At 36.9% G+C, this 22925-nt stretch overlaps 1 protein-coding gene across 6 annotated transcripts in view; it reads left to right on the forward strand.

Moving 5' to 3' along the window:
• KCNAB1 (potassium channel, voltage gated subfamily A regulatory beta subunit 1) overlaps nucleotides 1-22925 on the forward strand; it is a 411274-nt gene that overhangs the window by 334905 nt on the left and 53444 nt on the right. For 4 of the 6 annotated variants that reach the window (XM_011959007.1, XM_011959008.1, XM_011959009.1 and 1 more), the window contains 3 exons: nucleotides 1959-2003; nucleotides 3879-3922; nucleotides 12908-12994. In XM_011959007.1, coding sequence (XP_011814397.1) covers nucleotides 1959-2003; nucleotides 3879-3922; nucleotides 12908-12994 — 176 coding nt within the window. The remainder of the gene's footprint in view (nucleotides 1-1958; nucleotides 2004-3878; nucleotides 3923-12907; nucleotides 12995-22925) is intronic. The other 2 variants (XM_011959010.1, XM_011959011.1) reach the window with 1 other exon arrangement.

Here is a 22925-nt window from a genome sequence, read left to right on the forward strand (position 1 = left end):
AATAGATTACCATGCATATTCCACAAACTGCCTTTCATTCTTGCAAATAAAAACTCAAGCTATCATTATACCCCAGAGCGTTTATATCAGTTCACAGTTGCCCCCATGAGACTGGTGAAAAGATAAACCTATCAAAAAAAGATAAAGCTATCAAAAGATAGCTTTGAGCCTATGAAAGCTGTTTCGACTAGCACACTTGACTTCTGGTTCTGGCGTTACCACTTGCTAGCTATGTTATCCAGGACAAGTTATTACACTTCTCTAATTCTCAGTTTAACCACCTGTAAAATGGACAGCATAACAGTTCATGAAGTGTCATGCTGACAGAGTGAGATAAGGTGTGCAAAAGCATTTTGAAGGCTGTGCTATATCACTGTAAAATGCATTATCATTCTCTACCCACTCAGAAGAGTTGCTCTAATAGCCTCTGTGGGAGTCAGTGATAATTTGCCAGGCTGCTGTCTACTCTTGATCTTTGAACATATATGTTGGTGTGCATACCCTCATAGGCCAAATGTTTTGCAGGAAGCCTAACTTTGAAAAACTAAGTCTGTAGCAGTGTTTGTATAGAATATGCAGCTTTCAATAATCAAAAGGACTGCATTCAGTTTTTATAATATTCCATCCAGCTTTTTGTTGAAGGTTGAAAGTGCTAAAGGAGACCAGGCTCGCCTGTGGCAGATTGCTATTATAATAGGTATCATGAGGTTGATGTATTAACCTGGATAGTACATCAGCCCTTTCAGGTTGTGTAATCTCCAGGTACATGTATTTATCGACCTTCCATTACAGTGATTCAAATTACTTTTGGGGGGATTAACTTCAGTGGGATGGGGCTGCTAGCATTTTCAACAAATTTTTCTTGTTGCAACCAAGTTGTCAGAGTTGTCACCGTCATTCCCCGTCAGTTATCATTCATCATACTAGGCTTTTATACCCGAGAGCCCTGAGGCGTTGACTCTACAGATGGTGGAATTATAAATGCCTTATTTCAAGCGCTCCTGAAGATTGGCCTTAACCTTTGAATCTCAAATGATTTCTTTTTTCTAGACCAGTGCGATCAAATTACATTCTGAGGGAAACCAAATTGTGCTGAGATCTGTTTCCCAATTTTATTGTATCCCTGTAGTTCTCAAGACATATTTCTTATTCCATGATCATAATACTAGGATTGCATTTCCCGCCCTTGATTGTGGCTTTCAGAAGGTAATAAGTTTGCTGATGAGATTTGCACATTTCATTCCCTTAGCAGTAAAATGGTAGCACCTCGAGCTAAGGATTTTAGGACTGTTTTCCTAAAATGACATTTCCATTTAATAAGACACTCAAAGACATTTTTTTCCTGTTTGTTCTAAATATTTACTATTATAATTCACTTCATCATTTAGATTTCTATGTAGTCAGTTCCTGCCTGTGAATGTGATGTTAGAAGGGATAGTAACCCGGAGCCACAAGTGTCCATGTTCCTTGGCGGAGAGTGGAGTCCTCCTGGGAGGAGTTCATATGCAATCAGCGTTAGGCCAGATGCTGAATACGTGTTCATTGGTGTTTGTTCATTTGACCTACTAAAGCAATTCATCCCCTCAGTCGTTTCACTTCCATCCCCACGCGCCATTTCTGACCCTCCATGCTGGCCCACCACTCACCTTCACTTTGCTATGTCCACCTGGACTTGCTGTCAGTTCTCAATCTGACTTGTTATCACTGCCCTCCACCTCCTCCAGGCAAAGATCATTTCCATTCAGCCTCTTCCTCTAGGATCCGACTTTGAGTTCCCCCTCACTAGCTTCCCTTTGTCTTTATTTCAGTGAGATGGATTAACAAATTTACCTCTTTACCAATTTTTAAAATGTGAGGTACAATAACAAATTCTTTCTGGTGCTATTATAATAATATGACTTGGTACAATAACCTGTATTTATTTACTACTTCTCTGTGTTTGTCTGTTTGATATACAGGAGGTCCAGTCTGGTCATAACAACCAAACTCTACTGGGGTGGAAAGTAAGTTATTTTTCCTACTAAACAGAAAACCACTAGTAGTTCCTGCTTTTTTGCTGTTAGGCAGTTATTTTACATATAACGTACTAAGATTAACTGGCTTAGAGAGAGGGTTTTGTTTTGTTTTGTTTTGTTTCTCACACTAAGGAAATACCAATTAGCCTAAGATTTAATTTTAGCAAGGTACCCCCAAAGAAATTTAGTGCAAAGCATGTGGTCACTTGTTACTAAGTGATTAATGTAGATTTTTCAAATACCAATCTCATACTTAGAATCATTTCCAAAATAGAGTTCAAATTTCAGGAAAGGAAAATAGGCACGAAGCATCACAGAAGAAAAGTCACTCAAATCTGCCAAAACTCCGAGACTTCTACAGAATGCAAAGATAAAAATATCTTGTCTGGCTCCATGTCTAAGTCTCTGATCATTTCCGCAGAGGGCTCTGAAAGTGCTGATCAAAAGGACCATCTCATTGGAGAATAACACGGAGCTACCTGTATCACTCGCTGTCAGGCCAAATGAAAGAGAAATGTGCTCTCTGTTGTGGGATGCAGAGAAGATTTCATGGAATGAATTGGCTTCTTATGGGCCTGCTGGCATTTGAACTGGTACTTACATTATTCAGCAGGACTTAGAAGGCTGGCCTTTTTGACAAACATGTAAGAAGACAGCAAGCTATTCCATATACTAGAGCAATCATTGGTACTGTGCTTTTCCATCTTTGAGACAGAAATCATAACAAAAAGAAAAATGCTGGAGTTTTAACAAAAAGCAAAAACAAACAAAACCTTATTTACCTTCCTATAATTGATAGGGAATTTTTTTAACTGGAGGCAGAGGCCAATTCTTCTTGAGGAACCTTCTAATCAAAATTTATATGTGTATATACGCACTTGCAAACATATACTCTGTTTTGTTGTTGGTTTTGAGCCTATTTATAAAGATATGAAGACAGAAAGATGAATTTAAATTTGTATTCCTATAGTAATCCATACAAAAATAAAGCAACATCATGCCTATGAGAAATGTGGATTTTCATTGCCTGTGTTTTGATTCACAGTGCCATTGCTCGGTGCTTTTGCAATGCTACAAAACCTTGCAGGAAATTAGACAGTCTGCAAGAACCGTTATATCGTAGAATATGTAGTAGAATACTACCTACAGTATTACTAATGTACTTATTAAAAATACCGAATAAGAATACATTCACAAAAGTGAATGGTAAATATTATATTTAAAAAGAAGCTGCCAAAGGTACTGATGATGAAGAAACATGTTATCAATACTTTAAAATTCAAGTACCGTATTTCATTCTAATTGGCCAGAGCTTGAGAATTGGGAAGGCAAAAGTCCTTATGATTAAGGGTCTGTCTTCTGGAGATACTAATTTAAGGAACATTTGCTTCATCACATTTTAATTTAGTTTTAAAATTTATTTTGGAAGTCAAAGGCACTTCCAAATTTGCTTCCTTTATCAGAAAAGCTAACAAAAAAACTTCAGCAGCCTGGCAGTCTTACAATAAGCTCACAAACCTATGCCAAGCCTTTTTATTTTCTTTAGATTGGTTAAGAACAAGGTGAAAAGGTTGTACAGTGTCTTGAGTTAAATATGGACAGAGTGTACGTGGCTGCGTTGCTGTTTACCGGAGCCTGGTGCTGAGCATGATAGAGGCATGGTGACCGTCGTGGATAATTCATCTACTGAGGTCTCCAAAGAAAAGGGGTTCAGTGTGTTGCCCACCAGACTTCTCTCCTCAGTCTCCAGTGGTGCAGAATTTGATAAGAACAGGGTACAAAACTAGCATTTCAGATCAGAGATTTAGAGAAGAAAAGAAAGCACACTCTCATTCAAAGTTACCTGCTTCTTTTTCTTGGCAGAGCTGAAACAGAAAGAGGGCTGTCAAGAAAGCATATTATTGAAGGTGGGTGCTTCTGCTTCAGTTTTATTTTTGACTGTGGGCCCCTCGTTCAAGAAAGGTACCAACCAAACAAGTTCAGAATACACTGGAAGAGGAAAAAGTTCTATATGAAAAGTACCACAATCAACCAAGTTTCTTCTTGGGGTTAAATATAGGGAATGCAGAGATGTAGAGGGGAGAATGGGAACTCGAAAGGAAAGGGCAAATTGTATAGAACTCTTCTCATTTTCAGCTATTACTAATATTAATAAAATATTCCCACAAGACTTTTTGAAATAGCTTCATTGAGATATAATGTACATATCATAAAAGTTTACCCATTTAAAATGTACATTTCATTGGTTCTGAGTATAATTACAGAGTTGTACACCAAACACCCTAATCTAATGTGAAAACATTTTTATCACCCCTAAAATAAACTTTATACCCACTAGAAGTCACTTCCTATCACCACCTCACCCCCTCCCACAGTCCCAAGCAACCATCAATCTACTTTTTATGTCTATAGATTTGACAATTCTGCATATTTCATGTAAATTAGATCCCATGATATATGATATTTTGTAACTGATTTCTTTCACTTAGCATAATGTTCATTCATGTTGTAGCACATGTCAGTATTTTACCCCTTTTTTTGCCAAGTAATAGTCCACTATATGGATAGCCACATTTTGCATATCCATTTACCAGTTAAAGTACGTTTGGCTTGTTTTCACTTTTTGGCTACTCTGAATAATGCTGCTATGAACATTTGAGTGCAAATTTTTGTGTAGACAAATGTTAAGACTACTATACTTTTTAGTTTTTATTTTATTATTGTTTAGATTTTTTTCAAATACATATATTTTTTATTTCAATAGCTTTTGTGGTACGAGTGGTTTTTGGTTACATGATGAATTGTATAGTAGTGACCTCTAAGGCTTTAGTGCACTCATCACCAAGTAGTATACTCTACTGTTTTAGAAGGGTATATACATATGCATAGAAAAATGTATAGAAAATTACCACTAGGTAATTGATTCCTGGTGCATTACTTTTGCAAGGCACTCAAAATTTTGTATAATTTAGAAATAAACAGGAAATAAAACAGTCAACAAGAATCATTATGTAATAAAGTACTACTACTCTACTTAATCGTGAAGATTGTGAGAATTGTGAGTAATTTTTGTTTATTTCTTGCTTGTCTATATATTACAAAATTTTACACTTACACTTTTTGCAGTAAAGAAAAATGTTGAGAGTTTATACTAGTTTGTGAAGTACAGATGCTCCCCAATTTATGATGGGATTACATCTCAACAAACCTATCTTAAATTGAGAATATCTTAAGCTGAAAATGCATTTAATACACCTAACCTACTAAGCATCATAGCTTAGCCTAGCCTACCTTAAATATGCTTAAAACACTTACATTGCCCTACAGTTGGGTAAAACCATCTAACATAAAACCTATTTTATAATAAGGCCTATTTTATAATAAATTAAATGTCATATGTATTAATAATTTATTGAATACTGTTCTGAAAGTGAAAAACAGAATGTTGTATGGAAACTCGATGTACAGTTTCTACTAAATGCATATCACTTCTACAACATCATAAAGTTGAAAAACCCTGAGTCAAGCCATTGTAAGTTGTGAACTATCTGTATTTCAAAATAAATCCAAGAATTTTGTAGCTTTAGGTTCATGATTGATCATTGAAACAAGTGATTTTTCTCCTTTTTAAAAAATAATTTCATTTATGAAATACTAACATCACCAGAAATGTAAAATGTGCTCTAATCTCACCACTTCAAAAATAAAAATAGATAAAGAAGCCAGCTTCTCCATTTGCTCATCCAGTCTCATCCCATCCCAGAGTCTGCCAATCTGTATATATCTTCTTCACCTTTTCTCTATGGTTGTACTGACTTATCTATCTATCCATCCATCCAAACACTTGCTTATATTTTAAATATATATATAAACAGTAGAACCAGGCTACAAATATTAACTTAAGCTTGATTTTTTCTCAATTAAAATATACAACTTACAGATTATTTTCAGTTTTTAGCGTCATAAAGAATTATACAAGTGACCATCCTTAGGTAAATGGGGTAGATTCCAGAGTGGCATTTCTAAGTCAAAGAATTATACGAATTTTAACACAAAATTACTTTCTAAAAGGAATATGCCATCCTGTTAGATGAGTTGGTCTTATTGGTCTCCTTATGTATATATTTATTTATTGATGAGTTTCAGCTTCTTTTAATAATTTTGTTCTTCTTTTTCTGGAAATTCACTCTTCATGTTGTCAGGCTGTTTTTCTTTTGATTTGTTTGTCTTGGTCATAATAATTTGCAGGAACTCTTTGTATACTAGTGATGTTCACTGTTTGCTTGGTTATATGTATTGCAAATATTTTCTCCCAGGCTGTCATTTCATTGTGAACTTTTTTCTCTCCATGAACCCAAGAGATAATGTTTCATTCGAGTATTTTTATTCCAACTTGGAAGCTGATGATCTTTATTGACCTATAAACAAAACTACATTGAAATATCTTAGACTTGCAACAGAAAAAAAGTAGTTTCAGTATTCAATCACTGAATTTAAAGTGAAGACTTTTGAAGCCAGATCTCAAAATGTATATATATATATATGTATATATGTATTCTTTCTTGATTGCCAGTGTGAACCATATGTGTGTGCATGTTTGTGTGTGTGTACATAGATATATACCATAATAATTACATCACCCCATTGTCTCCAAAGTCTTTATATAGGTTTGGTATCTCTCAATGACTATCTTTAAATATAATTTTAAGCATATGTGCTTTGAAGTCAGACAGACATTTGTACAAGTTCCAACTCTGTCATTTATGAGCTAGTGACTTTGTGCAAGTTCCTTAACCTACCTAACCTCTGTCTCCTTAACTATAGACTATAAATATAAGGGTTACTATATGGGGATAAAAATTATATAATTCACATTGAGCACAGTGTCTGTCACATAATAAGCACTTAATACATGTTATTTTTGTCATCATCCTTGTCCTTATAAGTACAACTGCTAGTCTTCATTCCGTGGATAAGGATACTACTAAGTAGTGACATTCTGAAACAGCCACAATAAATGACAAACTTCTAGCCCTCAGAAAAACCTCCAGATTCCTCACCCAAACAGTATCCCTTCTCAGGCCTTAGTGTCCCATTTGACATTGTAAAGTCAAAGCTAACCTGCCTCTCAAAACTGTTACTGCCCTAGCATTCCTACTCCAGCATTTGCCCTCATGACTTGTGTTCTCTTCCATGGAGTTTGTCAGTGACAAATAACCAAGTCAGCTTACAAAACCACGCTGAATGAACAGGGCAGCAGTTTGCTGCCAGAAAAGTTCTTGTATTTTGTTCTTTTCTTTTGAATCTAATTAATTAAAAAAGAGAGATTCAGAAAATGGTTGACACTGGCAATTAACAAAGAAATATAAAATCGAAGAGAAAAAGAAAGGAGAAGGTATGCTACTATGCTCCTCACTGAATCTCCATGGCTTTAATATTTACCAGCGTGTGTACATAATTTCAGGGTTCTTTCTTCTTTCTTTCTTTACTTTTTTTTTTTTTTTTTGAGACAGAGTCTTACTCTGCCACCCAGTCTGGAGTGCAGTGGCACGATCTCGGCTCACTGCAACCTCCGCCTCCAGGGTTCAGGTGATTCTCCTGCCTCAGCCTCCCAGGTAGCTGGGATTACAGGCATGCGCCACCATGCCCAGCTAATTTTTTTGTATTTTCAGTAGAGATGGGGTTTCACCATGTTGGCCAGACTGGTCTCAAATTCCTGACCTCAGGTGATCTGCCCGCAAATAAGCATTTTTTCAAGCCTCATATGACATAATAGAAATACCTTAAATTCCCTCCACCTTTAAATAAGTCAGGAATTCTCTTAGGAACTAATCTCTGAGGATGGATAAACCAGTTCAGCTGAAATTCAAGCTGACCCAGATTCAAACTTTAACACAAAATTTCAAACTTTTGAGATGGAAGAAGAATTGAGATCATTTGTTATTATGTTGTTGTTGGTGGTGTTATTTTACAGTCCATAGTTTCTGCCAAAGATGAAGCTTTTTGATTACAAGAGAATTAGCTCAAAGTATTTTCTAGGCAGTCTGAAATTAGGGAATTGAGTGAATTTTGCAGAAAAGCAAGGACATGAGATGAGACCCAAAATAAAGTTTAAAAGAGTTTACAAGTCATTATCCTTGGATTTCATTGGTACTTGGTTCTGTAATGAAGGTGACCTCATTCGCCATTGGAGATTTGTATACAAATTAAATTTGAGAAGTACTATTAGAGGATAAGACAGAAAGTTCAAATTGATACAGACTTCAGGCCACTTCTGTGCTGGCTGACCTGAGCCCCCTGAATTAGTTTACAGAGTATACGATGAGCTTGACTTGTGCATAATGTGGGTTTGAAAGAATTCATATTGAAAGGCCTTTTTAATGAGCCCAAAGTTCTTGACTTAGATCTGCTTAGGTGTAATGCTCTCCTTAGATTCACAAGGAGGAGGAAGAAATTTCACTAGTAGATTGATTACACTCATTTAGAATCCCAAAGTCCCCTCAGGTTCTAAAATCCAATTTACTCATTCAGCCATTCCACAAACATTTGTTAAACCCCAATTTGAGCCAATGTTGGAATGGAGCAGAGCAGATTCCTTTGGTGCTGGCTCGGCATGGTGGCTTATGCCTGTAATCCCAACGATTTAGGAGGCTGACATGGGAGGATGGCTTGAGGCCAGGAGCTTGAAACCAGCCTGGTCATCATAGTGAGACCCTTGTCTCTACAGAAAAAATAAATAAATAAATAAAAATAAAATAAAACACATTCCTTTAGAGCCTAATGTAAAGGAAAAGAAATAGTTTGGTAGGTCACTGAGTAAGAATAAGTAAATCTCTTGTGTATTCCAAAGCCAAAATCTGTGTCTGACTCTACATTTGCCTTTCAGATAAACAGTTTTGTTATGCAATTCAAAACTCAAACCCACTGCCATTGTTTTTGGAGTAGGAGAGGAAAATAATCTGAGAAAGCTCTGCTTGAAACTTTTAAATTAATAACAAATGTTAAACTCTATGAACTTTAAAAGAAAAAGACAGTCTATGATTTTTCAATTAAAGAATACATTTCTGAACAAATGGATTTGCCACAGGATTTTTTTTCAGTGTACTACATTCATGTAAACGTACATTACCCATCGAGGATAACCACATTTCATAACAGGAGGCAAAGCCACATGCTGAATATGATTCCGATACAACTCAGCCTTTGAAAAAGAAGCAGATGTCTCAAATTATGACGATAGGTCTGCTGAGAAAAAACTAGAAATTATATAAACAATGTATATTATTTAAGGCAACTTTTTTTGCAAGCTAGATAGAAAAGCAAGTGCGTGGTAGGTGTAAAAGGTGACGACACAGCATGCTTAAATAGAACCCTTGCAGAATCTCCAAACTACTGATTTCCTTGCTTCCACACAGTTAAACCTGCAACACTGAACAGCCCATCCACCTCTAACTATGCCAATCTGCTGACTGTCTGGAATAAACATATTTCTTTAGAAACCTGTGAAATATGCTTAAATTGAATTAAGGTTACCTTCTAAACATTATGGTTCTTGTTAAACTTTGGAACCTAAAAGAAAAATGGACTTAGATTTTTTTTTTTTTTTTTTATGTAGTCACTTGAAAACTATTTTCTTTAAGTAATTTATTTTCCTGTGAACTTTTGAGAAATTGCCGGTTTGCTTCTAATTATCTCCTCAAGGTCAGGGAGCATTTCTGCTGTTTCTCCTGTTTTCCCCTCCCACAGATGCTGGGTTAGTGCAGAGGGACAGGCTAAGGTCAAATTGCCTTCAGAGAGCGCATTTACTGCACTGGAGCACTTAACTCCTTAGGTTAAGATTAGCTGCCCAGCTGCCCTTCTGGAGCCAAGGTTAATGCATTTTTGTGTGTCTACTTAAACTTAAAACAATACCTGGCCCTAAGCCAGTGCTCAACAAACATTTGCTAAATGGAGATAGAACACGATGACTTGTTTTTTTGAAACTAAACGTAAATGACTCTGAAGGAGATACTCATGAAACATATCTTAATGAAAAAGCAGGAATACCTGGTTTGGTTTGCAGTCACGTGAAAGACCAAAGCAGGAAGATCAGCTAGCACCATTTCGTCCTTGGACAGATGAGGAAACTGAGGCTCAGAGCGGCTAAGGGATATCACAGGGTCATTCAGGACAACCCACATCAGTACTCTGAATCCCAGACCCTGTGCCTCACCTCCTCTGAACGCCAGACTGGTCTATCCAGCTGCCAAGAGCTCCATGTAGTGACTGAGGTGCTGCTTAGACTAAACTTGGCTCCCTGACCACCTCCAGTTAGCTTTCCCCCTGACTGCCCCATTTAGTAACAGTCACTTCATTTCTCAGGCCCAAAATCTAGGAGTCATTCTTGTTTACTCTAACCTCCACACCCTATATGCAGCACACCAGCAAGTCTGTGTATTTCTACTTATACCACTTGTCCCAAATGTATACACCTCTCACTAACTTTGTCTGAGCTGGATGGGCTGCAGTGGCTGTGCCTGCCTTCACTCTTGCACCTTCAGGTCCCTCTCTGCAGGTGGAGCCATCGGTTCAAAATGGAAATCTGATCATATTATTTCCCCTGCTTAATCTCTTCCTCACTGGAACTTCCCCTACCAGTGTCTTTAAATCTCACACAGAATCCAAAGTTCATACCATGGATTACAAGCCTTTATGTGATTGAGATTTGTAAAGTGAGTGGATAGTGTCCTTTGGAGGGACAATTTCCTTTCATTCCACTTCAAAGTCAGAGGAGGGATCACTGGCCTCAGATACTTGAATTTCTTGCCAAATATCAAGAAAGAGTGCTTTTCAGAGAAAGAGTTAAAGAGGTGGGAATGACCAAATACCATGAGGCTGACCACCTTGAACAACGAACCTGTGCCAATAGATGCTCTCAATATGCACTGTTAGAGCTCCTTGGGATGAAGACTGTGTCTGTGCATCTTTAAACCCTGAGAGCCTGGCACAGTCTCAGGATGAAATTGGGACTCAATACATGCTCATGGGATGGAATAATAAATGACAAAAGTCACACCTGTCTGTGACATGCCTCATCACACTGCTGTAACAGTGCCAAGTTATTTGTAGCCTCTTCTGCTAGTTACTCTCAGCCCACATTGAGCTATTTAGAAGAGAACGGGGAGAGAGGGCCATTGTCAGAAAACAAGATACTTATTTTTTCTGCCAAGCATAGGCCAGAACTGTCATTAAATGTCCCTCTCCAAAACAGGGGGTCTCGTGAAAATTTTTTGGCATTTGGTCTTTTGCTGTCTTCCCCCTGGAACTTTCCAGATGTGAACACCATGGTATAATTTCACATTCTGGTTCTGTAGACTGTGTTACACAGCTCTCCCAGGAACAGCAATTCTGAAGGTGTCAGTATTGTGCAGTATTGGCCCACTGCAGACTAGAGAATTGAGTCTCAAAAAAAAGGTCAAAGAACCCAAGTGGGGTCAAGCATGCTAGGGTCCAAATTTCCAACCTTTCAAACCTTGTGATATCCTGTTATTTGTTTACTTAGTATTCCTGTCCTTTCCTTACCTCCTCCCTGCATACAACTGTTCCCAAAAGTGGCTCATATCATGATATTTTTTCACGTTAATTTAATTTCACACTGTTTCTTGAAATAGCTGGTGATACCCTGTGCCTGAGCATCACGGAAGGTTTATAAGAGCAGGCATTAGACTTCATAACATCTGTCTGCCCTAATCTCTTCATCAAAGCTTTTAACAAGCTGCCATCACAGACAGTCCTTTCTCAATGGATGGAAAATATTTCCGGAACAATATTCAAGCACTCCATTTTCCTGTCAGAAAACTAATTGTGGCTGACTGATAAACCAGTATGAAAAATCAAATTTAAATGAACCAAATTTAAATTTATAAGAGCCTCATTTAACATGCAATTAATTTTATGTCTATAATAAAGAGAGTAAAGCCTCTGGTCTCCCTGAGGAATTAAAGAGGCTAATAAGAGAATGCTAAATGCTGTGCCCCATGGAAGTGGGATAACATGATTCTCAAACACTGTCATCCTTTTGGTTGCATAATATTGTCTACAATATGTTCTATTTCAGGGAAGTATTAATTTTAGTAAAATTAATTTTTTTTCTGAGTATTCATAGAAATGTGACCAAATGGTTAGGGCTGAAACATAGGCTGTTGGTTCCTGACTCCCTTTTCAAGTTCTTATTCTCTCCTTTATATTACCTCTTCAGTCTTTATAGCTTCTAGTGTTTTTGTTTCTTCTCCTAAAAGAAAATAGAATAGTAGAAATGGTAGAGCTCGGCTATATTTCGTGTTCCTTAAACTTTGTTCCAATTAGTAAAATGATGAGCAAAGGCTTCATTTGCTAACCCCTTTATATTACTATTAAAACCAACATTTACATTAAGATGGGGTTGGGGCAGTCATTTGTTTCTGATTTAAACCATTCTAATGAGTTTTATGTGTAATAAATGTATCTCTGGCTCACTATAAGCCTATTAAGTGATCCAAAACATTAACATTAATTTGCATTGTTCAAGAAGAAAAACACTAACTGTTGGAAAGAAGCTGCTTTTTATTCTAAATTTTGCTTCTGGATATTGCCGCATACAAGTCACTGTGAAGGTTGTTCCTAAGTATAAATTTTCCTGGGAGAGTGATAATATTCCTGAAAAAGTTCTAAGACTTTTCTTGTTGGGGGAAGTCAGCCTTTGATGTAATTTTAAAACGTTCTAGGGTCAATTAACAATCATTGTATTCAAAGCATTTTTGAAACTATTCCAATTCTATTTTTTTAAAGTAAATTATTGAAAGAAACCAAACTTCAACTCTTTGAATACTGCTCATATTTAGATTTTGGGGTTTGTTTCCTGCTTCTGCTCCCAGGATTGAAGGGCTCCCTCCAGAGGCTGCAGCTGGAGTATGTGGATGTGGTCTTTGCTAATCGACCAGACAGTAACACTCCCATGGAAGGTAAGTTAAGAACTTTAATAAAATACTCTAGAATTCTTGATTCAGTTTGAGGACTTAGTCTGCTCACAGTAGGAAATGAATTGTATTGAGACTGATCGAACTGAATGTGGAAAACAAAAATATTTCTGACTGATGCCTTTTGGCCTCAGCATTTACTCCCAAAACCAATGCTCTGCCTGCTGCATCTTCTTATTTTAAAGCAGTTGAAGACATTGGGTTTGTGGTGCCCGCTGGTTACAGTGCTCACCTTTTCCAGGTTCATTTCACTTTCGTGATTTCATCAACTAAAACAATAAAGTTAATTGGAAAGGGGCTTTATAACTTAGCCATCATCATTTCACAGTAAATCCTTTGAGGATCTTCCTATTTTATAATGGCTCTAAGTCTGATTAGTTTCCAGTCTGTAGTAGCAACGCTCAGTGGTGCCGCCAGCAGGGATTCCACAGCAGTGACTTCTTCAAAATAAGATTTCATTGCAGTTTGATTGTTGATTCTCAAGGAGCTGCAACATTTTATCACCTTTCTGTTATAACTGTTTGAGGACCACAGTTTAAGCTTCTTCCTGTGGAAGCTTTCAGAATGTTTCTAAAACCAGATTTTCTTCAATTTATATTTATTTACAGAACTTGCTAGGATGTTTGAGGCAGAAGATAGTTTGAGAGGATGAGGATGAATTGAAAAGAATGTTCCAGTTAACTGAAGTTTAAAATCACATGGATTATCACTTACCTGAGGTGACTGAGAATGAAGATATTTGAGAAAAAGAGCAAAAATGAATATTCTGGTTATTTGAACAATATGATATGGATTACCACTTTTAAAATAATTAGAATAGTTTGATTCACATGAGATTACACTGAAGATAACTTTGTCCTTGATGATTCAAAAGGCAGGATCTTGTAATAAAACCAGATTCTGTAAAGAGTGATTCTTGTTATAGGGTTATAGAAGGGTTGTAGTAATGGGAAAGTATAAATGATTGACATATTATAAATTTTTCTAGGTTGTATTTCTGACCATAAAAAAGTTATGGAAATTATTTTCCTTGCCATTTATCTCATTCTCAACTACAGAGAAATGTAAAATATATATATTCTTATATCTAACTTTCTCCTACAGTTTTCTTCTTTCTTGAATCTGGGTAAAATTAGGAGTTTATTATAAACAGTATCAGTGTTGGAAATTTTCCATGGAAATGACATAAAACTGCATATTTTTTGTCAAAGCAAAGATTAGGTGTTTGATAAAGCAAATCATAAGCATAAGAAGTATTTATTGCAAGGATAATATGATGTCATACAACTCTTTTTTATTTTTTATCTTATTTTTCCATAAGTTATTGGGGTACAGGTGGTAGTTGGTTACATGAGTAAGTGCTTTAGTGGTGATTTGTAAGATTTTGGTGCACTTATCACTCGAGCAGAATACACTGCTCCATATTTGTAGTCTTTTATCCCTCGCCTCTCTTCCACTTTTCCCCCCAAGTCCCCAAAGTCCACTGTAGCATGCTTATACCTTTGTGTACTCATAGCTTAGTTCTCACATATCAGTGAGAACATACAATGTTTGGTTTTCCATTCCTGGGTTACTTCACTTAGAATAATAGTCTCCAGTATCATCCAGGTCACTGCAAATGCTGTTAATTCATTCCTTTTTATGGCTGAGTAGTATTCCATCATATATATATATATATCTCACAGTTTCTTTATCCGCTCATTGATTGATGAGCATTTGAGTGGGTTCCACAATTTTTGCAATTGTGAATTGTGCTGCTGTAAACACGCATGTGCAAGTATCTTTTTCAAATAATGACTTCTTTTCCTCTGGGTAGATACCCAGTAGTGGGGTTGCTGCATCAAATGGTAGTTCTACTTTTAGTTCTTTAAGGAATATCCACACTGTTTTCCATAGTGGCTGTACTAGTTTACATTCCCACCAGCAGTGTAGAAATGTTCCAGTCATACAATTCTTAATGACACATTAAAACAGAGCACTAAAGTTATTTAGTCTGCAAAAGTGTCAAGTAAAATGCCATTTAGTGAGGTCTATGAAAGACTGGAATTGCTTCACATTTTAGGTGCCTAGTGACTATTTTCCTCTTTTAGACAGTGTTCTTTGCAACTATACCATGTAGAAGATAGCAGAACATCTAATATTTTTAAGGATTTTTTTTTCCCATCTTACGTCTGCCTTTTATTTTAGGAATATATTGTAGGAGTCTCTCAAACAGAAAACATAATTTGCATTACATTTATAGAAGAAGGAGGAAATCCTCAATTAGGAGTCAAACTATGTGACACCAACAAGATAATGATGTCTCTTGTATCAATATTTATAATATGTTGAAATTTATTAAAAGAAATCTTCAAAGTGTTTTAAAAAATAATTGCTGCTGTCTGGTGGAGTTCACAACATTGTTTAGCCTCTGTGGGAATCAGAGAAAATTTACATTTTCCCCGAGTAGTTTCTTATATACAATTCCACAAAGCGGAATGGGAAGCTATTTTATCATGAGTCATTTTCCAAGTTCAGAAGCATAATGAAGAGTGTCAAACAATGGAGATTTGCCACTTGTTGATAAGGTCAAGGCACATGGCAATTGTAGCACAGCAGCAATCAACCACCTCATGCTGGAATGTAGCCTGCTTCCCCTCACCAGCAAGAGGAGACTCACCCAAGCAGGCCAATCAAGTTTTGAGGCTTATTCTTCTGGGAGGACCTAGCAGGGTCATTCCACAGGCAGCTCCTCATGCAGGACTTGTTCCAGATTGAAATAGCATTCGTGTGAGTTTTTCCTAGCTTTCAGAAAATGTTTATCCTCAAACTTAATACACTCATTTGTTCCAAGGTGGGTCTACTGGAACAATCAGAGTTTGATGTAAGTCTCTGGGAACACATCTATACATATAATCTTTTCTACTTTACTGTGCCAGGGGAAGGTACTGATCTGGGAAATAAAGAAGCAATAGGAAATAAAGAGACAGGACTGTCAGGTGGACTTGGGTACATCTGGCACCCTAAAAATGGGGGAAAAATAAGGTGCCTGTGTTAGTTCTGGATTCCATGTTGTTGAGAGTCACCTTTGCAACAATTTTGTAAATCATACTGTGTATGTATGGGAATAAAGCTGTACATGTACAATGGGGGGTATACCTTAGGAAGACTATCAGTGTTTCTAAAAACATGACAGAAGGCAAATGTTATTTATAATCAAATTACCCTTGAAAACACTACAGTAACTCTGTTAGTTAATGATATTCTATTGGCTTTAATTAATTATTCAATTTATTTTTCAAATGTGGTGAAAAAAATCATCACTAGATAGTTGTCCAACCTTTTTATTTTTTGGTAGTGGCAGAAAAATCCTTAATATCAAATGATATTACTTTTTTCTTGTTTCAGCAACTCACATTGGCTATTTTAGGCTCACTAGCATCCATTTCTGTTTAAGTGACAAAACAGTGGTTGCCAAGTATATATTGTTGCGTATTTATATATTAAATCTACATGTATTAATACTTTAGACCCTTAGCATTTGTAAATCATTTTTATTGATTTCAGCTATTATTTGTCAACTCCATGGAGTCACAACACATGCTGACATAATTTTGCTGAGGCATCTCTTTTAAACACAGGGGACATAGCACTTTCAAATGAGTTCAGCCCAACTCAGTGCTTGCTCTTACTTGTCACTGATTACTGAGTAGAGTGGTGTTCAAGAACTTGGAGACACTGAGAGTCTCCAGTCATAAACTATGCAAATGTCAAGGGTCATGTGTGTGCCCACAATGAGCATCACTAAGACACGTTTTAAACAACTTCCATTTAAACATTATTAAAATGCCAATTGCATTCACATGATTTCTACCATGAAATGATGTTAATCGGGAACATTTTAAAAATAAACCAAGATGAGTTTCAGCCAGTTTCTACATATCGTATAGCAACCATTTGAGCCAGAAAAAGATTAACTGCAGCATCTTTATAATATATTGGCATCATATATCCAATTAGTTGTTTCCTTCCCTTATTTCTTAGAAAATCAATAGACAAAAAGTGAGTCCTCTCAAAAGAATGGCTGTACATTCCAAAGGTGCAATCAGTGGAGAAAGGGGTGAGACACTTCATTCGCAATCTGCAATTCCATGGAATACAGTTAGACATTTTCAGGCTATGGGAAGATGTTCCTGACAAAAGAGGGGAGCTTGTGTACTTTTTCCTCTGTCCCTCTTGTTTATTTTTTCTGGTTCACCTAGTAGTAAGTCATTTTTCTTTCACAGCATCTGTCATGCCATCTGTCTCTGCTACAATATCTGGCAACAATGGCATGTTTTCCAGTCCTAGAAAAAAATCAGCCCCACATCCCATTTCTTCCTTCTTATGGGTCTGTGTTCCTGCCAGTAGAGTCACTGACAGTTTTTTATGCTCTATGAAGCTCATATCCTTAATTCTCTCACTTCCACAAATCCCTAATATGTATTTCAAAATCTTCTCTCCAACTCATTAGACAAGAAAAAGTTCAGGCAATAGAGTCAGTGTGGACATGGATGGACACAGAGCATTTGTGTGTCCAAGGACCTGTATGAGGAGTTTTTTGTTTGTTTGTTTGTTTGATTTTCTGTCATTCCCAAACACCAGGCTAATGTCTCTACCTATACTATTCTCACTGCTCCAGGAAGAAGAGATTGAGCCTAACTGTGGTCATGAAAGGAGAATGTAAGCCTGTACCCCTTGTAGACAAAAGCAAAAAGAGGGCACACACTAACTTGTTGATCTGAGAATATGATTTTTAAATTAAATTAAATTTTAGTTAGTATTTGATTTTAAAAACACTTGGAATTGGGTCCTTACTTTTCACATAGAGCTTTTTGCCAAAACTCATTATTCTTACAGAATTCCTGAGTCATTAAATATTATTTCCATACTGATTACAGTTCCAGTTATTTATTTTTTCCTGCTAGCAGATCAGTGCAGACATAAAGCAGCCCATATGTCTTAATTTCAAATAAGAGAAGCAAGACCAAAGTTAGCTTCACTTATTCCCATAGTATCATCTTGTCAAATAACCCATTCCATAAGTATTTACATCTTTCTAAGCCATCTTTTTTAGTGTGGTCCATGTGAAAGTAGCCATCTATGGATATTCAGGGATTCAGGATATCCAATGACAACTCAGAACATGCCAGAAAGCAAAAAACATTGCAGTATCCCAAATTTTCTACATTTTGACAGTTCCAAAATACTGGACCTAGATATATAACTTCCAAAGTAAAAAGTTTTCAAAACAAAAATTAACCACCTAAAACCTAGAAACATCATTTGCCCCACAATAGATCAGCCCTTCCACCTCTATCTTTTATTATCTTCCCTGAAAGTTACCTTCAAGCTATCCGAAAAAACATGATATAGAAGGAAGAAATCTTCTGCAAATATTACAGCACTGTCCAATAGAAATATAATGCAAGCCACATATATATAATTCAAATTTTCTATTAGCTACATTAAAAAAGTAAAAAGGGAGGGGAACAACACATAACGGGGCCTGTCGGGGGGTCGGGGGCAAGGGGAGAGAGAGTGTTAGGACAAATACCTAATGCATGTGGGGCATAAAGCCTAGATGAGGGGTTGATGGGTGCAGCAAACCACCATGGCACATGTATACCTATGTAACAAACCTGTACGTCCTGCACGTGGCATTTCTGAACTTAAAGTAAAAAAAAAAAAAGTAAAAAGAGACAGGTGAGGTTATTTATTATATTTTATTTAATGTGATATATCAAAACTTATCACTTCAACACGATCCATGAGTATCCAAAAGTTCCTAATGGCATATATTACATTCTTTTTTTTCCCTACTAAGTCTTTGTACAATCAGTTGTGTACACCCTAATTTGGAGCAACACATTTCAACTGCTCAGCAGACAATTTTAATTAGGATCAGCCACATTTCAAGTGTTCAATAGCCCACATGTGGCTATTTAGCTACTGTACTTGACCACACAGGCTCATAAACTATATTCCCAGTCTAACAGAGCCTCAGGCACATAGTAGGTGCTCAATAAATATTTATTGGTTGGATGGATGAAGGACTGAACAAGTGTTAGAGTGATTGAATGAATAAAGCTCCAAAGTTGAGTGGCTCTAACTTCATTTTCCTCTACTTGAAAACCTATCTTGGTTTCCTAACCTCTATAAACATTCTAGTACCTGGTTCAACATATGTCAAGGAGATGTTGACAGGTTGTTGCCAAACAGCCCCAGGACACTTACATGCTGCTTCTCATCTGCAATCGCAGTAGCATCCAGATGTGCTGCATCTCTCTTTAGAAGTGTGATTGATATCTAAATGAGCAGAAATGAATAAAGGGACAATTCTTTGGCAATACAGTTGTCCCCTGAGTATTACTATATCAATTAAGATTATTTAATGCATTTCATTTATTACCTTGGCCAGGATGTTCCCAAGGCCTCTGGTGTACATCGGATAAATTTAACTCCCGGCTTGAAAGGCTGGGACAGTTGAGTTTTCAAGAAATTAATTTGGAGAAAATGATTTTCATATCCAAGAAGATGAGCCAAACCCAGCCAAGCTTGTGGCACAAGAAAAAAAAAAAAAAAAAAGTGTTTCAATTTTAAAATGCAGTTTTGTTTCCATTTTAACTGCAAATTCATCAAAACTTTTCCTGATACTTCAGGCCTATTTAGCTGATGTTTTATCCTTTACAGACCAAAAAAATTGTGTCACAAAAAGACAAATTTATTTCATCCATCATAAGAAATATAACAATGGGCGACAGCTGGGTTCACTTCAGTTCTTTCCGTCTCCAGTTCATCTGTTTAGAAAATTCCATGTTTCTGTTCATGGTGGACCTCCTCACTGGAACAATATTTCTGCAGAGTGGACTAGGGCATTAGACAGACACAACTTCAAATTCTGGCTTTGCTACCTATCAGACTGTATACTCGGGACAAGCTACTGTCCTCACAGAGGCTCACTTTCCTCACCTGAAAACAGAGGAAACATAAAGCACCATCTGAATGAGTTAATAATGTGGTTACAGCCCCTCACCCACAGCTGGGGCACACAAACGTAAGCCCCATTTCTAGAATGCCCTAGGTAAGGCATGTAAAACTCTCCTTTCTCTGGATCTCTTCTCAGAGATAATCATAGGAGAAGTCCAAGGCCCTGAAATTATAATATGATGAAAATCTAATGGAGATAGCCAAGCTGCAGGACTGCAGAGGATCTGGTGAAGTCCTGTAAGATTCAAGCTGTGGAGTTGGCAGTGTAATTTTCTTATAGCCTATTTTTTTCTCCTAAAATTTTGCTCTGAAACTCTTTATGCCCCTAATCATAAATTTTCCAGGGTTAATCTATTCAGCCTGAAAGGTAATCTTGTGCCTGTGACTTTATTTTCAAAGATGTCTCTAGAAGAAAAAAAAAACAACTCAATAATAGGATTACTCATTCATTCAGTTGATAGTCACTGAATACTTACTATTCAAGCACTGTTCTGGGCACTTGGAGAAGCAGAAGTTAATAATCAAATGAAAATCCTATCCTTAGAAAAATCACATTTCTTGTTGGGGAGACAGACAAGAAGTTAGTGAGAAAGTTACATTAGACGGTGATAATAGAATGGAGAAACAAATTAATCCTGGGAGGGGGCTAGGAGGTTATAGGGATAGATTTTAGTTAGGATGACCAAATAAGGTCTAACAGAAGGAAATGGTGGGCAGTGGGGAAGGGACTTGGAAATAACTCGGCCTCCTCCAAAATAGAAAGGGTATGGCTTTAAGAGTCAGACCTCAGTTCAAATCCTCTTTTTGTTATGAGCCAGTTGATCTTAGGCAAGTTATTGAACTTCTCTTGTCCTCAGTTTTCTTATCTGTAGAATGTAGGTAATAATATTTGCTCTATAGGGTTATGGCGAGGATTATTTGAGATAATATCTACAGAATTCTTAGCATGTTGCCTAGTAACTATGCAAAATTTAGAGCTACCATTTTTGTTATTGTTATGGTTTGCATAGTACTGCTGTAAATTTTTTATGCAGGAAATTACCTTGATGCAATTGTAGTCTCCAAGTCTACTACCAGGTTATCCTAGAGGTGACTGACTGAAGACTTCACTTAAGTTCTCGTATTTTATGTATTTATATTTAGTATATTTCAACTGTTTGGTGTCATATGCATATGGATATGTTGTCAACATCACCTCTTTCCATTCCTCCCTCCTATCTGTGTTCAGCATGCACACTCTCTACTTTGTTGACGGCTACTATGACTCAGGGGTTACTAATCCACTTAGTTTTACCATGCTCATCCTATAAATTCTGCCTATGTCTGACAAGCTACTTGCATCTCCACCCAGTTTCATTTATCCTCTTTCTTTGTTTCACTTACTTTCTTGAGCAGAACTGAATAATCTTAAGTAATACAATAAAGGCACATTACAGAGTTCACCACTCTCAGTCATTGACATGTTGCCTCAGGCCGGCGAATCCTCCAGGCCTGTTGAAAAATTTCCGGCATTAACAGAGGCCCACAAAGTTCTGACTGTGGATCATTCTGATATGCATCTATCAGGAACAGAGCCCTGGTTAACAAATGATCTTTTCCAACTGAGTTCCATAGAAAGAACAAGAGCTTTAGAGAAATTACCTTTACTAGAACTACTGAGAAGTTACAATTGCCAAGGCTGCAGAAAATACACAAAGAACTGGCTTTAAAGAAAACTATACTCCAGAAAAACAATTGTACTCATCTGGTGTTTTATTTTTTGCTTTCTTTGGAAATCAATGATTCCCAACCTTATTCCATAAAGTCCTGGTTTGAAGGGAAGATTCTAAAGAAGGATATGCTTACATGGTATGCAATTTAACTACTTCCTCTATTTTCTCTCCCCCCCACCACCATTTTTTTCTTTCATGACATCTTTACTCAACATTGAAGGCAGAAGAGATTCAATCTGTATCATTAGTAAGTTGAAAAAGGAGAAACGAGGTGGGCCAAATGTTTGGGGGACTATTGTACCTTCTCACAACAAGTTTGTGGACTTCGCCGATCTCCAAATGGGTGCTTTTCTCCTCTTCTTCTTTTTCCCTTAAGTTGTTTTTAGTTAAGAAAAAAAGAGAGAGAGAGGGAGAGGGAGAACAGAGACTGCTTCTGCTCACCCCAGCTGTCAGGTGAAAAACAGCTGCTTAGTATTCTGGGGCTGTGGGTTTATGACTCATGTGCACTTCCTTCTGTGAGTTGTCATTTCTCTGAAAGATATTTGGAGTTGTGACAAAATTTAATTCCATGTTCTGAGGGGATGTTGACTGGATCTCAGGAGAATTCATTTCTGTAAGTTCCTCGATCTGCCGCAGCAGATCCTCAAGGACATGCAGAGGACTTGGAGACTGACATTACTTAGTAGTAACACACTCTGAGGGTTTACTGGCATGCTGATTGAATGCAGTGAGCAGAGCCACCTGTGTCAGGCTAATCGAAAATTCTCAGACAGCCGGGGATAAACAAATACCCTCAAGTCTCTCTCTTACTCTCTGTACAAAAGGAAGTATTAATAATAAGAGAGTAAGTGGTTTTGTTAACCCCCCTCCTGAATATTTAATATGTGTCCTGAAAAAATACGAGGTCTGCAGTCAAAAGATGAGGGTGCTAGTCTTAGGCATATAAACTTGACTGAGTTGCTCAGACTTTCAACTTCTTGGTTTTTCATTGTACACTGGGAGAATAGCTATTTCCAAGATTGTCGTGAAGACAAAATGAGATAAGTGGAAACATGTTACAAATTGTAATTGTCCTGCACAAATATTTTGAGGTTGTTGTTGTTACATATGTTTACACTTTTAGGAATATATAAGCCCCGGAAAATATAATAATCGAAGTTTCAGCCGGACACCAAGACACAACTGAAATGAAATTT

The sequence above is a fragment of the Colobus angolensis genome, unplaced genomic scaffold (genome assembly GCF_000951035.1).
Source record: "Colobus angolensis palliatus isolate OR3802 unplaced genomic scaffold, Cang.pa_1.0 Scaffold48, whole genome shotgun sequence".
Classification (NCBI taxonomy): Eukaryota; Metazoa; Chordata; class Mammalia; order Primates; family Cercopithecidae; genus Colobus; species Colobus angolensis.